Source organism: Podarcis muralis, chromosome 7, assembly GCF_964188315.1.
Source record: "Podarcis muralis chromosome 7, rPodMur119.hap1.1, whole genome shotgun sequence".
NCBI classification, from domain to species: domain Eukaryota; kingdom Metazoa; phylum Chordata; class Lepidosauria; order Squamata; family Lacertidae; genus Podarcis; species Podarcis muralis.
Genome location: NC_135661.1, coordinates 33,529,651 through 33,544,231, shown reverse-complemented (window position 1 = coordinate 33,544,231; position 14,581 = coordinate 33,529,651). Strand labels below are relative to the sequence as shown.

Sequence of the window (14,581 nt, the reverse complement as noted above, 5' to 3'; positions counted from 1 at the left end):
AAAAACGCCTTGAACAGTGCACAGAGTGGGGGGCGGTGGTGGGGATTGTTCCATTCAGCAAGCTGAAATGCTTGAACTGATATCATAATAGCATGATGCTGAATTCCTCTCCTTGCAATGGAAAGGCGAAGCCTGCATGTTTTCAATGGCATGATAGAGTGTTTAGCTGTATGTATAGTACAGCTGGGAACCTCCAGCTCCCATCAGCCCCAGTCAATGTAGCCATTGGTCAAGCACGATGGGAGTTGTAGTCCAACAACCACTGTCAGGTTCATCATCTATGCATGGTCCATGCGCCTGCCTACTGGAGCACCACATCATCAATGACAAATCTGCACCTCTCTCTTTCTTTTTCCTCATTGTTCATCAAGGTACAAGCCCCGCGAGAAGCTGAAAGTTAATTTTGGCACGCCGGAGTTTTTGGCTCCCGAAGTGGTGAACTATGACTTTGTGTCGTTCCCGACAGACATGTGGAGCGTGGGCGTCATAGCATACATGCTGTGAGTAAACGCTCTGGAGAACATCCGTAGAAAAGGCCACCGAGTGGCATTTTGTAAGGTCAGGATGCAGAAGACTTCTGTCGAGAGACTTTGTGGGCCACCAGGGAGTGGATCATTGCGTTATCCTCCAGCGTGGGGATGATGGATATGGAAAAGAGAAGAGGAGTGGTGTCACATAGCAAAAGAGGGAAAACCCCTTGTGACGCAGCTATATTTACACACTCAGACCGTAGCACCAAAGCAGCACTAGTTGGAGTGCATTGGCACATTTTATTTATTTATCTTATTATTATTTATTAAATTTATTGGCCCTCCAGATGTTGTTGCAGTCCAACTTCATCAGACTCAGCCAGAATGGCCAGTATTCAGGCAAGCTGATGATGGGACTTGTAGTCCAGAAACAACTGGAGTGCTGCAGATTGCCCATCTCTATAGGTTGGATTGCCGGCCCCTTGCAGAATGTTCCAGAGAGTTGGAGCAGCCCCCGAGAAGGCCCTGCACACTGTGCTGGTCTTCCACTGCATCAGACTAGACAGATTGCACAGCCTCTTGGGAAACCTTTCTCCCAGGTAGAGAGGCACATGACATGCAAAGAGGCAGGAATGTCTCCATATGACACCTTGGTTTCCTGTTTCAGTGTGAGCGGCTTGTCGCCCTTCTTGGGAGAAACTGACACGGAGACCATGAATTACATTGTCAATTGCAGCTGGGATTTTGATGCGGAAGCGTTTGAACAAGTGTCGGAAGAAGCAAAAGACTTTGTTTCCAGGCTCCTGATAAAGGAGAAAAGGTACAGTGCCTCTCGTTTGAAAAAGCAACTTATTCCTAATAATTCTTGTTGCCACCCCTTGACTTGGATACAATCACCCAGCCTGCCAGATTCCCTTGAAAATTCTCAGCCCAGCTGAATCCACCTCTGTCCTTGTGCCCAATGAACCTGCTTCCCATCTGTTGCACACCAAAGGGATGGAGGGGAATAGGCTTTTATGGTCTGCATGTATACTGAGATATGGAATCTTTCTCAAACCAAAGGATGAATCCAGGACTGGTGCACTCTCTGTGGGTCGTTTCTGATGCATGGCAGGGCATGCATCAGATTCAGAATTCCTGCACAGGCTTGTCTCTTACCTACAGCATTAAGATCTGAGATGAGTCTCTGCCTGCTATGTCTTAAAAGAAGCAGAATCTTGTCTCCAGTGGTGCTAATACAGGTAATGAGATCCTTTATCTTCCAGTCTTAGCAGTTGATGCTCAGATTGCAGATAACAGATCTTGCGGATGTGATCGGCCCAGAGTTGGAAAGATGACAAAGTCCCTACTAGAGAATAATGGCAAACCAAGTTGATGGACTATGCCGAGATGGCAAAGCTGACTGGAAAACTCAGAATAAAAACTTTATAAAAGAATGGGAAAAAATTGTAAGTTATCTAGGAGACCACTGTAAGCAGAGGGAAACAAGAGCAGGATTCTGACACACTTGTAGTGTAAAAAACATTATGGATAATATGGTTCAATATATAAACTGGAGTACAGACTAATATGCAGTTGTGGATATTTAAAATAAGACTCTATGGACGGGATGGGGGGGAAGTCTTGAGATTTGGAGAATCTCCACATACAGTATGACTTTATTGGTGTTTGTTTATTTGTATTTTTTATTTCTAAAACTAATAAAATTTCTTGAAAATAGATAACAGATCTCAGTGACTGACAGGTGAGTGTGATTTGCCTAAAACGACCTCGCAGGCCAAATTCAGAGGCCCGCAGGCTAGAACTTCCCCACCACTGACGTAGACCATCCCTGCAACCTGTTTGCTTTCATTTGGTTCCAAAATAATCAAACAAGACATTCAAGCCTAATGCTGAATGACTGTTGTTTCATTTCCAGAGAAGGTCAGATTCCACCTCATGTGTCCATTCACAAATTCTCTTCCACCCTCCCTCATATCTTCACAGTGGCAGAACAAGTGCCGCAAATTGCCTTAAACACGAATGGCTGGCAGACCTGCCTGGCAAAGCCAAGAAGTCCAAGGTGCGCTTGAGGTCTCAGCTGCTACTACGGCGTTACATGGCTCAGAGGAAATGGAAAGTAAGCTCTGCATTGACTTCTGACCCTTTTTCCAAGCACCATTCAAGGTTATTGTGGTTGTCATCCATGATGCCCACTGGCTGCCTCTCTCAGCTTACCAGGCCATGTTCAAGTTCTTGTTACTCAGAAATGAAAACCCTAAACAACTTGGGACCAGGGGTGCCTCCAGACGACTGTTCTGTTAGCAAGCATATTCTGTAATATGTCATTGAGGCTCGCCTGGCACCATGATTACATGTATTTAGGCAGCAGGCAAAAACTTCCCTTTTTAATCAGGCCTTTGGCTTTTATCTATGGCCTTTTTGAGTGGGTGGGATGTTTTCATGTAGGCTTCATGTTTTGTTTTTTGCTTAAAGTATTGTAAGTCGCTTGGAGTTGCCATAGCGAAAAAGGTGACAAATTTAATTACAGTGGTACCTCAGGTTACAAACACCGCTAATCCGGAAGTAGTACCTCGGGTTAAGAACTTTACCTCAGGATGAGAACAGAAATCGCACACCGGCAGTGCAGCAGCAGCAGGAGGCCCCATTAGCTAAAGTGGTACCTCAGGTTAAGAACGGACCTCCGAAATGAATTAAGTTCGTAACCAGAGGTACCACTGTAATTAATAACAATTGATGCAACAATGGTGCATTTATGCAGTCAGTGTGCTGAGTATCAGCTGCAGGAGATGGCCGTTGCCTTCCAGCCCACCATTTGTGGGCTTCCAAAACGCATCTGCTTGGCCACTGTGCTAAACACAACAGAGGATTGATCCAGCAGGAGTTTTCTTACATTCTTATGAGATTTCCCGACAGAACATTTGCTTTGCATGCAGGAGGTTCTAGGTTCAATCCCCAGCATCTCCAGGTGGGCCTGGGAGAGTACCCTGCCTGGAATCTGCTGCTGGTCAGTGTAGACAGCACTGAGCTAGATGCACCAAGAGCCTGACTCAGTGTAAGGCAGGCATAGGCAAACTCGACCCTCCAAGTGTTTTGGGACTACAACTCCCATCACCCCTAGCTAACAGGACCAGTGGCCAGAGCTAACAGGACCAGTGGTCAGGGATGATGAGAACTGTAGTCTCAAAACATCTGGAGGGCCAAGTTTGCCTATGCCTGGTATAAGGGAACTCCCTCTGTTCCCAATCCATTTGAATCTGACATCTCCTGTATTGCCATTGCTATTCCTCGGTATCTGAGCTGTCTTGGTTGCAGCGCTGGAGGAGTAACCACAAGAAAGGCAGTGACTGCAAAAAGGCGTTTGCTCCACCAAGATATTAAGAATTTCATGTCCCGCCTCCCCAGGAGGGTTCAGGTATCACTCTGCATTGTCTGCATGACAAAGACCAGAGGCAGCTGCTGCTTTGTTCTTTGAGCCTGTCAACACCTTGACATGCCCCAAATGGTTGCAATTAACAGCAGGGTCCCTCCAGGCATTGGGTATGCTGGCAACTGGGCAGAAAAAGGATACCCAGCAGGCTAGATGAGAAGGAAGCTGTCCAAAAGGACCCCGTGAGCCGAAAGAGGGCATATGCATGTGAGGCCCTCCCCGTCAAGAGGCAATACGCCTCTGAATGAGAGTTGCCGAGAATCGCAGGTGGGGAGAAGGCTCTTGTGCTTGCATCCTGGGCTAGATGGGCCATTGGCCTGATCCAGTAGTGTCGATACGATGAAGCAAGATTCAAACCATTTCCAGCTCCGTCTCCTTCCTGTGCGACACGACACCCAACCTTGTCACTCTTAACATCCCGGTGTTGTTTGTTTTCTTTTGCAGAAGCATTTCTACGTGGTGGCCGCTGCCAACAGGCTGAGGAGGTTCCCGAGCATGACTGAGAATCCTGCATAACCTGTTGTAGAAGACCGAAAACGGAAGGACTCTGGTTTTTAGCCATTGGCCCACCCTCACCCGTTTTGGCAATTAGGATGCATTACCTCCTCTCCCATTATCCCATAGCCACAAGCGTGCTGAAGTTTCTGCCTTTGAGCCCTAATAGGATAGAACGGGACTTGCTATACAAGGAGGAAATGGGTTCTGTTGTGGAGGGGGACAGCGACCATGAGTCTTGCCTCATAATACCTTCATTTCTCTAATAATATCTTAGTGCTTAGCAGTGACCCTATCTGAGTGGGACTGGTTTCCTTTGAGTAGTTTGAGAACTGTGAGGTGTATGCTATAACAAAGCAACACAGCGCGCCCTTGCTGACAGCTGATTTCAGCCTGTTTGCTTTCAAGTTAGTACATTGGGTGGGTGCGATGAAACAAATTGTGTATCTTCCCAAACATTTGTTTCCCACTGGACACTTTTGCTTCTTCTTCTGCTGCTGCTTCTTGACCCCATTTGCCTCCTTCCGTTTTGTCACCACTGCTGGTTGCAATAAATAATTATATTAATTCAGGATGGAGGGTAGAGATGCTTCAGGCTTGCGGGATTTACTTTCTATTTTACAATAATACTGAGCCAGGTGTAAAAACAGTGGCTATGAGGGCAGCACCACTTACCTTAAGCATCTCACGAGCCTCACGGTGGGACAACTTACATAGACAAGTGTGAATGTTCATCAAAGTTCCTGCAGATCAAGAAGTTGATCTCCAAATTCTTAAATCAGCCAGCAGACGCTCAAAAGGCAACCAAGTAACACTTCTCTTTCGGTGAGGACGAGATGAGCAATTGAAAAAAGCAACCAGCTATCACAGCAAATTAATTCTTTTTCTTTACGTTTACTTAGTTGGAAATTCTTGCAGATAGACCCACTACAAATCAGTAATTACAAATTACATCCTGATGACACACCTGTTTAAGCCCCAATTGCCTGTGGTGATCCACACAAATGTTTGCTGTGATCTATAACATCAGTTATTATCGACTTATTACAAGACACCTAAGGAGGGAGGTGTAGTCTCACTTTGTGGGGAAGGCAGGATATATTAGGGATCCACCTTTTGGGGCCTGTTTGCAAACTGGAGAAACTGTCATTCAACATGCTAAACCACTACACTACCAACTGGCTATTCTCAGTAGGGCGGGTTTTCTTTTTTTACACTTCCTTCAGCAGCCTTAGGCATGCATATTTTAAACTTCCACATAGGGGATTCATCAATGACGAGTTCTGCATGCATATGATAATTTGGAATGCAGTTGACTGGCAGTAAGATAGGGAAACAACACTAACTCTGATTTATATATTGATCTCTGTCATTTGTAAAACAAGACTAAAAAGGAGAAGAAGAAAAAATATAGAAATAAAAGTATTTATTGATGTTCTGCAAGGGAGTAATGTCTTACACAAAGCCACAATAAAAACAAACCTGAGAGACAGAGTAAAAATGCGGAGTTAAAAATTGTGTTCTCTAAAAAGATTTTGGAAGTGGGAATGAGTTGGCAGCAGGCATATTCAAATACCAAATCTTTGCACCCTGATTTGAAGTGTCTTCCATGAAAGCAACCTCCATTGCAAATAAAGGTTTACACCTGAGCAAGCATGGTTATGGCTGAGATGCCTGGATTGCCAAATCCAGAATTTGCCATAACATGCAAGGTTCTCTCCACCTCCAAAAATCTGAGCTGTGGCACAGAAGTTCTTTCTCACTGCAAAAACAGTTCCAAGCTTCCTTGAACAATATAACATGGAGTTCACAACAGGCCCTTAACAGCAAAATAAAGAGCCCACACATTTTGAGGGCCATTTCAGTAGTGTAGCCCTCCTGACTAAGGAGAACCAATCAGTAGGGCGGGCTTTCTGCACTCATCCCAGAAGCCTCCAGGCGAGGAAGCAGGAAGCAGAGGCCAATTCCCACAATCCATGTTTTGCGCTATGGCACCCAGCTGGGAAGTGTGCGCGCTCAAACCAGTGCCTAGAAAAACCATCACGAAGGTTGCTGGCCTAAAAATACCATTGATTCTAAAAATCCCAGAAGAGCTGCCTGCTCAGGTCAAACACTGTCCCTTTGTGATTTAGCTGCGCTTTCCAAAATTCTCCTCTTCCATTCTTCATACTCTTCTTTTGCCTCCATTTCAATTTTCGGACGCTTGCGAGGGGCCTCTGCTTCCGTTTCATTTGCTGTTGTGGAGTGGAAAAGAGAGACAAGACTTTGGAGAAGATGCTCATACAACAAGTAGTCTGGAAGAACCCAAATCAAGTATACTTCTAGCTGGTTAAGGACTTGCTCCACCCTCTCAGTCATCAAGTTCTCCCCCCCCCCCCGCAAAGATATATTTACATATGAAAGCATTTATAGTCCCGCCTTCTTGCAAAGCATCGGGGCAGTGTGCAACCATATTAAAATAGTAATAAAAGAAATGCAAAACAATCATTAAAAGGTCTGGTTGCTCAAGGGACCTTTCAGACAGCTGCATAGGCCTGCTGGCATGAATAAAGGCCTTCAATAGATGCTGGAAGGTCTTAAGAGAGGGTGCTTGACAAATCTCCGCTGGAAGAGGGTTCCACAGCATGGAGGCCAGTCAATCTTATTTAACATGGAGGACAAGTATTAGCACCACTTCTGCTATATGTCTGCAAACCTTGGGGCTCCTTTGAGCTTGCAGACACCTCCCTCTTGTGGATAGATAGCAAATGCTTTAGCTAGATAAGCAATGGCACAACATTGGAAATAAAGGGAGCAATAGATGTGGAAGAGAGTTCTCTTGATTCGCCCCCCCGTTCTAATGTTTGCGGAGAATCAAGATGACTAGTGTGTCCTTGTCTTCCCTTTTTATTTTATTCTTATTTATATCCTGCCTGCTGTTTCAGAATTCAAAATGGAGCCCCATCCAGGCACTGCCCGGATCGTGACCAGTTTAGCTTTTGCCAGGTTCCCACAACTGGTTGCCTTAGACCAAACATGGACCGAATCTTCCAGGCCTGGAATGTGGCTTTGCACAATTGCTTGAGAAACACAATTATGTCTGACTTGAATGCAGAACGCTTCCATCACTAGAGGAACCTGTTTCCTGCTGCAGACGTTAACTCAGAGGCAGGGGCTCAGCATGAACTGTGAGGGTGGGCAAAGGTCTTGCAGGAGATGGTTGGCTTAGAACAGCCATGGGGATGGTGGAACCCCCAGCCCTGAAACCTAATTAAATTCCCTATATGGTCCATGGGTTTTTTTGGCCAAGCTACGTTCACCTGCCCTGTACCTGGCATCAGGTGTGTGTGTGTGTGTGTGTGTGTGTGTGTGTGTAAAACAAAGTGTGTGTAACAGGTAACAAAGTAGCTCCTGTGTGGTTTGCAGGCACTGCTGATCAGATGCTCGCAAAGCACCATGCCAGCATGACAGTCAGGTGAATGACAGGTGGGTGGCTAACCACACCTATCAAAGCTGGTCCACATGTGTGTCTGTGTGGAGCTAAGAATCCAGCCAGTGGTGCCTGTTCCTCACCTACAGCACATGGATGCACACACCAGCTCCTGTGGTCTTTACATAGACCAGAAGATGACAGGGTCTTTCTATAAATATATAAAATATGGTATGTCGTGGAATGTCGCCAAAATCGGGGTATTACAATTTTATGCCTCTTGATACATTGCCAAGTTGAAGGTCTTGGTACTAACATAATAAGGCCCTTTACAACTTAGGATTAGGTTATCTTAACCCATAGTAGATTGCTACGGTCTGTGGGAGAGTTTATCCTGCAAGTTCCAAAGATCTCAGAACCCTGCTCAAACAGTAACTCGGAGCAGGGCTTTTAGTGTGGCTGCCCCTGTTCTCTAGAACAGTGTTTCCCAACCGGTGTTCCGCGGCACACTAGTGTGCCGCGAGACGTTGCCTGGTGTGCCGTGGGAGGGAGGCGGGCGAGTCGGGCGGCGAGAGGCGGGGCGGCATCTCCTGCTGGATGCAAATCCAAACATGGCGGGCGCCTCCCTCGCTCCTTTGTAGGCGGACCATCGAGAGAGAAAGAAAAGGAGGCGAAAGAGCGAGAGAAGGCGCCTGCGCGGAAAGAGGAGCGAGCAGTGCGCCTGCGCGCCACGGCGCCCGAGTGCAGTGAAATTCCATGAAGAGGGGAGGGGGGGCTGGAAAAGAGAGAAAGGAAAGATTTTTCATTTTTTTTAAAAAAAAAGGAAGAGGGAAAGAAGAGAAAAAGCGGCAGAAGCTGAGGGGAAGGTTTCCGTGAGGGAGAGAGAGAGAGAAACGCGGGGCTGGCGGGACCCCTCCTCTTCCGCCACGCGTCGCCCGCCACCGCCTCAGAATCTCCTCAGGAGCGGCGGCGGCTGCTCCCCCTCGCCCCCTTCCTCCCCCCCAGCCCCCTCCCAACCCCCGGACGAGGGACGCGAGGCGGCGGCGCTGAGAGGACGGGAAGGCCCCCGGCGGCGGGGTCGGCTCGAGCAAGGAGGGGCGAGCGCTAGCCGGCTGGCTCTAGCCCGGCAAGAGGAGGAGGAGGAGGAGCACGCCGTCGCTTCCACAGCGGCCGCCCCACACTCCCCTCCCCGGGCACCGGCGGGGAGAATGACGGAGCTCCAGTCCGCGCTGCTACTGCGGAGACAGCTGGCAGGTCGGTCCGTCCGTCGGTCGGGGCAAAACACACCATAGCGCAGGCAGAGGCAGGCAGGCCCGTCTCTCCCTGCCCCCCCTCGGACCTGGCCGGCCTGGGGTTTGCACCCCAAACATTCATGTCCACCCCAGCTACACAAGCCACACCTTGCTCTCAGTTCGATCTGTCAAATAACTCACCTATCATTCACATAAAGAACCTAGTCTATCCTCAAACGTCAGAATGTACCTCCTCTCTAGCTTCCCCCACTTCATCTAGGCACTTTCAGCCCTTACTTAACCCACCCCAGCCTGCTTACTCTTCCTTCATTTGCTATAAAAACTAAATACAGAGAGAGACTGAGAGCTGTTGACGAAGAGCTACGTGTGTGTCTTTCTTCGATTCCAGCCAGAATATCAGCTTTGTGTTCAGCCAAACAGGCCCAGGTTGCGCACTGAATAAAGTATTTTATAATTTTTCATATTTCTGTTTACTTACTATTTCATAATAAAGTAATTATAAAATACTTTCTTTGTGTTTATTTGATTCCTATTAAAGAGAGTTACTTTATATATAATCAATATAGGCACAGAGTTAATTTTTTAAACATTTTCTAATGGTGGTGTGCCTCGAGATTTTTTTCATGAAACAAGTGTGCCTTTGCCCAAAAAAGGTTGGGAAACACTGCTCTAGAATAGCCTTTCCTGGGGAGATACACTCTGTGCTTTCCAGAAACAACCGAAGACGTTTTAGTTCTGAAAAACCTTCCCAGCTGGACAAAAAGGTCACTGCCGCAAGGTCTACTCTGTATGGTCTTAGTTTGGTTTTAAACGTATTGGCTGTTTTTTGTGTTTTTAACTATCTTTACCGCACATCGGTTGTTTAGAAAGCGACTAATAAAAACAACAAAACATTGCTCTAAATATCACTATAAAAACAGCAAGATGACTTTTTGACTTTTACCAATCCTGGACGCCCCAAACTGGTTCATCTAACACAGCTGAGAACACTTTCCTATCACTGAAGCTGTTCTTAGAACCTGGCTCCCAAGTTTCCAACAAAGGACCCTGTTTTGCAGAAGCAGTAGGCGAGCAAGTCAAGTTTCACCTACCAGCGTTCTTGCCAAGGCCTTCCAGCAAGGTATCCTGAGGTTTGGAGGCCTCCGTGGCCAATGGAACACTTTCACCTTTGGAAGAAGAGAGAACAACCTCCTCAGCGTGGTTTATGTTGAATGTGGACTTCTAGACCAGGGCAGGAAGTCATTACCATCATCCAGCCAATTTTCAGGGATGATGGGAGGTGGCATTCAGCAGCATCACAGGCTCTCCACCTCTGTTTCAGATCATGGGTAACATTTATACCTGCACATGCTGGAGAGAGGACTGAGGCTACAAGGGATGAATAAGAAATACGTACGGCCCATTTGCTGGCTTATCTTCTCTAGCTGGCCGTGGAGACGGTCAAATATGGTTTTCTTCACCCCAGACGCAGCTACCATTTTGTTCTTATCCACTTTAAGTTTCAAACACCTGCAAGAAGAGGCCGGCTGATTTTCAAAAGGATCACCCAACCGAATATTTCACCATACTCTTCGCTCTGATTGTAAACAGTCATTTGCCTGTAGCAAGTAAGAGTTGCCTGCAGAAAGCCTGACATCTAGAAAATACAGGGGTGGCCAAAAATGGTGCCCTAAAGATCCTGCTGAACTACAACTCCCATCAGCCCCAGCAAGCATGACCCACGGCCAGGTACAATGGGTACTGTAGTTCATCTACATCTGGAGTTGATTGTGATGGGGAATGTGTGTGTGTGTGTGTGTGAAATCCTGTGTTGCGGCGGGTGGACCAGGTGACCGTTGGAGCACTTCCAATTCTGCAATCTTAAGCTTCTATGAGTGGGTCCATTTACCATCAGCTCAGGCCCCAGCCATGAGCATGTGGCCCTTGAGTGCCTACTCCCTGCTGCGTGTGGCCCTCTGGGGCAAAAAGGCTGCTAATTTCTGTCCTAAACAATCTCTGCATTTCTTCCTGGTGCAGAATCCTAGTTGCTATCCCCACCTGCCCATCACCTGAGCAGAACGAACACAAGGAGAACTTCTTAGTACCAACCGCACCCCAAATACAAAATGGAACCTGGCCAAACTTTACCTGCAAGCTGTAAACAATGCTGCGGTGGTGAATAAGGACTTGGACAAATCGAGATCCATCTTCTGAGCTTCTGGCAGGCTGGATTCATACCTGAAAGAGCAAAGCCACTTTCTGAAACCGCAGCCGTTTTGTCATGACACTAACAGAGGTTGCCCAGAAGGGAGTGAAGCTCTCAGAAAGCAAATTGGTGCAGCCAAACAGCACCATCCATACAGAGTATCCTCACCAGCTAGAACTCTAAACAGGAATATAGGCAGCAATTGTTTTAGGCACATCTGATATGTGCGTGACTGCACACAAACACATTGTGCCAAACCCGGAAGTGACCCGGAAGTGTGACAAAAAGGATTTGCAGGCTTTTCAATGGTGTTTCAAATATATGTGATTTCACGTAAATGTGTGGTGCCTTGGAAAATAACCCCAGTGTAAACTGGGAGTTGCCTGTACTACAAACCAGAATGTTTTGTTGCTGACCCCGCTGACCTTTCCTAAAAACAAGGATAAAAGCTTGGGCTGCAGGGTCTCCTTAAAAATTCCCTACCTTTGCAGTATTTTTGAGGCCGTATTCACTGCCTCCAGGCAGCAAAACTGAACAGCCAGATCTCGGATGCCAAGGCTGGAATGCACACCCAGGAGGCTCTCAAAGGACCTCAAGCAGCTCTGGTAAGCAGTCTTGTTCATGCCAGAAAGTTTCACTAAATAAGCCTTGAGAGGGAAGAAAAGCACAGAATACCATGAGAAAATTTCTCCTTGCAAGTAACAGCCTCTTACCTAGTCGCCCGGGGGGTAAATAAGGATCTCTTCTGTGCGACCAGCTTAACGGAAGGTGGTCTTGCATAGATATGTGTAGTGTGGCACACAAGAAACTAACTTCTGTTGAGTTCTCTGCTCTTGTTACAAGCCTGGGATCCTTCCCACAGCTGACTTGATCGCAAGTCTGACATTGGTGCATCAGACTTGCAATGTAGATGGGCAATTCTAGTGTTAAGAGAATGCTGCGTGTACAGATTTCATCGTGCAGGTGGGTTCAACACAGAGCCACCCTGATGTGTCTCCCTGTGTCTTATAGCATCTAAGCATCTGGACTGCCTTGAAGCTAGAATAACAAGGGGCTTAACTGTCCAAAGCAATAAGAACATCCAGCTGGATGAGAGCAAAAAAGATCCATCTAGTCCAGTCCTGTTACTCAAAGTAGCCAACCAGATGCTCATGAGAAGCCCCCAAGTAAGATGAGAAGGCAGCAGCTCTCCCACACCCCCTCTAACAGCTTGCCCTCCAGCAACATGTATCATGGAGAAGGCGACTGTCAATGGCTACTAGCCACGAAGGCTATGATCTGTCTCCACAGTCAGAGGCAGCAATGGCCACTATGAGAGGATGCTGGAGTAGGTGATCCGGCAGGCTATTCTTATGTTCTTAATTGACTATGTCAGCTCAGGCTGATGGGAGTTGCAGTGCACCAAGATCCATTCTATTCACTATCTCTTCCAATAGCCATTGACGGATCTGTTTCCTACCAATTTGTCCGATATCCTGTTAAAACCCATCTAAACCTGCAGGCAAGCAGGGTGCCAGCGCCTGGGATGCTGGAAGGCAAAGGCTGCTGCCCCCAGGCCCACCATGGTCGACACTGGCTTATCTTAATTCCCTTCCTCCTGAGAAAGATAATTCTTATGGACTGGTGCTGTGAAGGGAAGAACAGAACCAGGAGGCTAGAAGCACAGTTCACTGCCATTTTTATGATCTCCAATGCACCTCATCTAAGCTGAGTATTGTGTACAATGACTGGCAGTGGCTTCCCAATGTTTCAGATAAGAGGCATTCTATTTGAAGATGCTGGGGCTTGAACCTGGGTCCTTCTGGATGCTCTAGCCACTGAACTACACAGCCCGTCCCTATATCTGTCCAATCCTGCATTTGAAGCAAAGGTTTCTAGTTGCCATGTGCAGTCAAAAGAGATGGCTTAAGAAAAAAGCACTTGGGGGGGGGGGGGGAGGTGGTCGTATAAGCATTTATTACTTTGTCCACGGGGTTCTTTGTGAAGGCAGCAGCCAAGTCCAGGCAGATCACGGCTTTGCTTGTGGCAGTCATCTGAGCCAGCAAGGTGGCACATTTCACTTGAGACAGGCGCAGATACTCTTCAGCTTTCCTGTGGTGCAGCAAAGGGAAGAGACGGTTAATTCCATTTTCACAGCCGGGACAGCCAAACAGAACCTGCACATATCCTATATCTTTAAAGAACTTTCAAACCATGTGCTTTCCTGCAAAGGATCCAGGGCACTGTAGCTAACACCTCATGAAGCTGCAATTCCCAGTAGCCTTTAAGGAACTACAATACCCAGAATCCTTTGAGGGAAAGCAAGAACTTTGGATGTGCTTTAGAAGTACAGCGTGCACAAGCCTTCAGTCCGATCCAGCAACTGGGCCCTTCTAGCGTTTAGGGAAGCTTTTAGGTTATCATGAAAATAATATTTTTGTGTTGTGCCAATTTGAATGCAGCTGGTTTATACAGGTCTGAACATTTGGGAAAGGACCCAGAGGACTTAACTAAAGGAAAGACAAAGAAATACATTCTATGAACCCCCGATGTCATTAAAGGCAAGATAGTTTTTAACCCAAACTGCTTTTCGATGTTTTAATTGCAACTGTTTTCAGAAATGTTTTGTTTTAGAATATTTTTGCTTTTCTCTTTGCTTTTAAATAACGGTGTGTCTGTTTGCCTCCCTTTGAAGGGCGGGATAGAAATAAGCCATCATTGTTAATTTATTGGTCGCTCCCTGCCACCTCCTCCCCGTAACTCAAAACGACAATACGTAAACGAACACATACGTTAGAACTGGCATAAAAGAGGTGGGGGGTGGGGACAAAGAAAAATCTAAAAGTTTTTTTTAAGGCAGGATTAGAACATCCCTCTAACTTCAAGGAGGCCACAGGTAATAAAAAAATACCAAAGGCCTTTAAATAAACAAATACAAAAATTCAATGAATGAGTGCAATAAAATAAAATCCCTTTCCGCCAATTCACCTGATAACTCCGGGCGCAGTGACGCCCAGCTTGGAAGCCAAACACTGGATCACTTCGCGCTCCATTCCCGGCCCGCTAAACTCAGCCTACGATCCTCCTTTTCTTTCCCGCGCGCGCATGGAACGACGCGACACCTTCAAAGCCTGCCGGGAACGTTGCGACACGCTTGCCGCGCCCCTTTCGAACGCTCGGCTGCCTCTCCGAACGTTCCCGCCCTGGCTCCACCCACTCCTCTGCTGTCACTCGCCGGAGGCTCTCCTCAACCCACTCCTTCCCTTCCTTCCTTCCTTCTCCGGAACGTGACGTAGCGCCGTTCCATCCTATTACAGCTCTCCAGGAGGAAGGGCTGGTGAAGAGACACCTAATCAGTCA

General features: G+C 47.1%; 2 protein-coding genes across 8 annotated transcripts in view; one reads left to right on the top strand and one right to left on the bottom strand.

The window, feature by feature from the left end:
• The window catches only part of MYLK3 (myosin light chain kinase 3), a 30,579-nt gene extending 24,746 nt beyond the window's left edge, over positions 1-5,833 (top strand). For all 7 annotated transcript variants that reach the window (XM_028740240.2, XM_028740239.2, XM_028740244.2 and 4 more), the window contains 4 exons: positions 372-500; positions 1,138-1,290; positions 2,457-2,589; positions 4,345-5,833. In XM_028740240.2, coding sequence (XP_028596073.2) covers positions 372-500; positions 1,138-1,290; positions 2,457-2,589; positions 4,345-4,416 — 487 coding nt within the window. In that variant the 3' untranslated portion in view covers positions 4,417-5,833. The remainder of the gene's footprint in view (positions 1-371; positions 501-1,137; positions 1,291-2,456; positions 2,590-4,344) is intronic.
• On the bottom strand, positions 5,807-14,427 carry ORC6 (origin recognition complex subunit 6). The gene is made up of 7 exons (XM_028740246.2): positions 14,210-14,427; positions 13,204-13,333; positions 11,726-11,889; positions 11,185-11,274; positions 10,454-10,566; positions 10,149-10,223; positions 5,807-6,629 (listed from the first exon to the last, which is right to left on the bottom strand). Exons 1-7 carry the CDS (start codon positions 14,272-14,274, stop codon positions 6,502-6,504), a joined length of 765 nt encoding a protein of 254 aa, XP_028596079.2. The 5' UTR covers positions 14,275-14,427; the 3' UTR covers positions 5,807-6,501.
• Between the last annotated feature and the right edge of the window lie 154 nt (positions 14,428-14,581).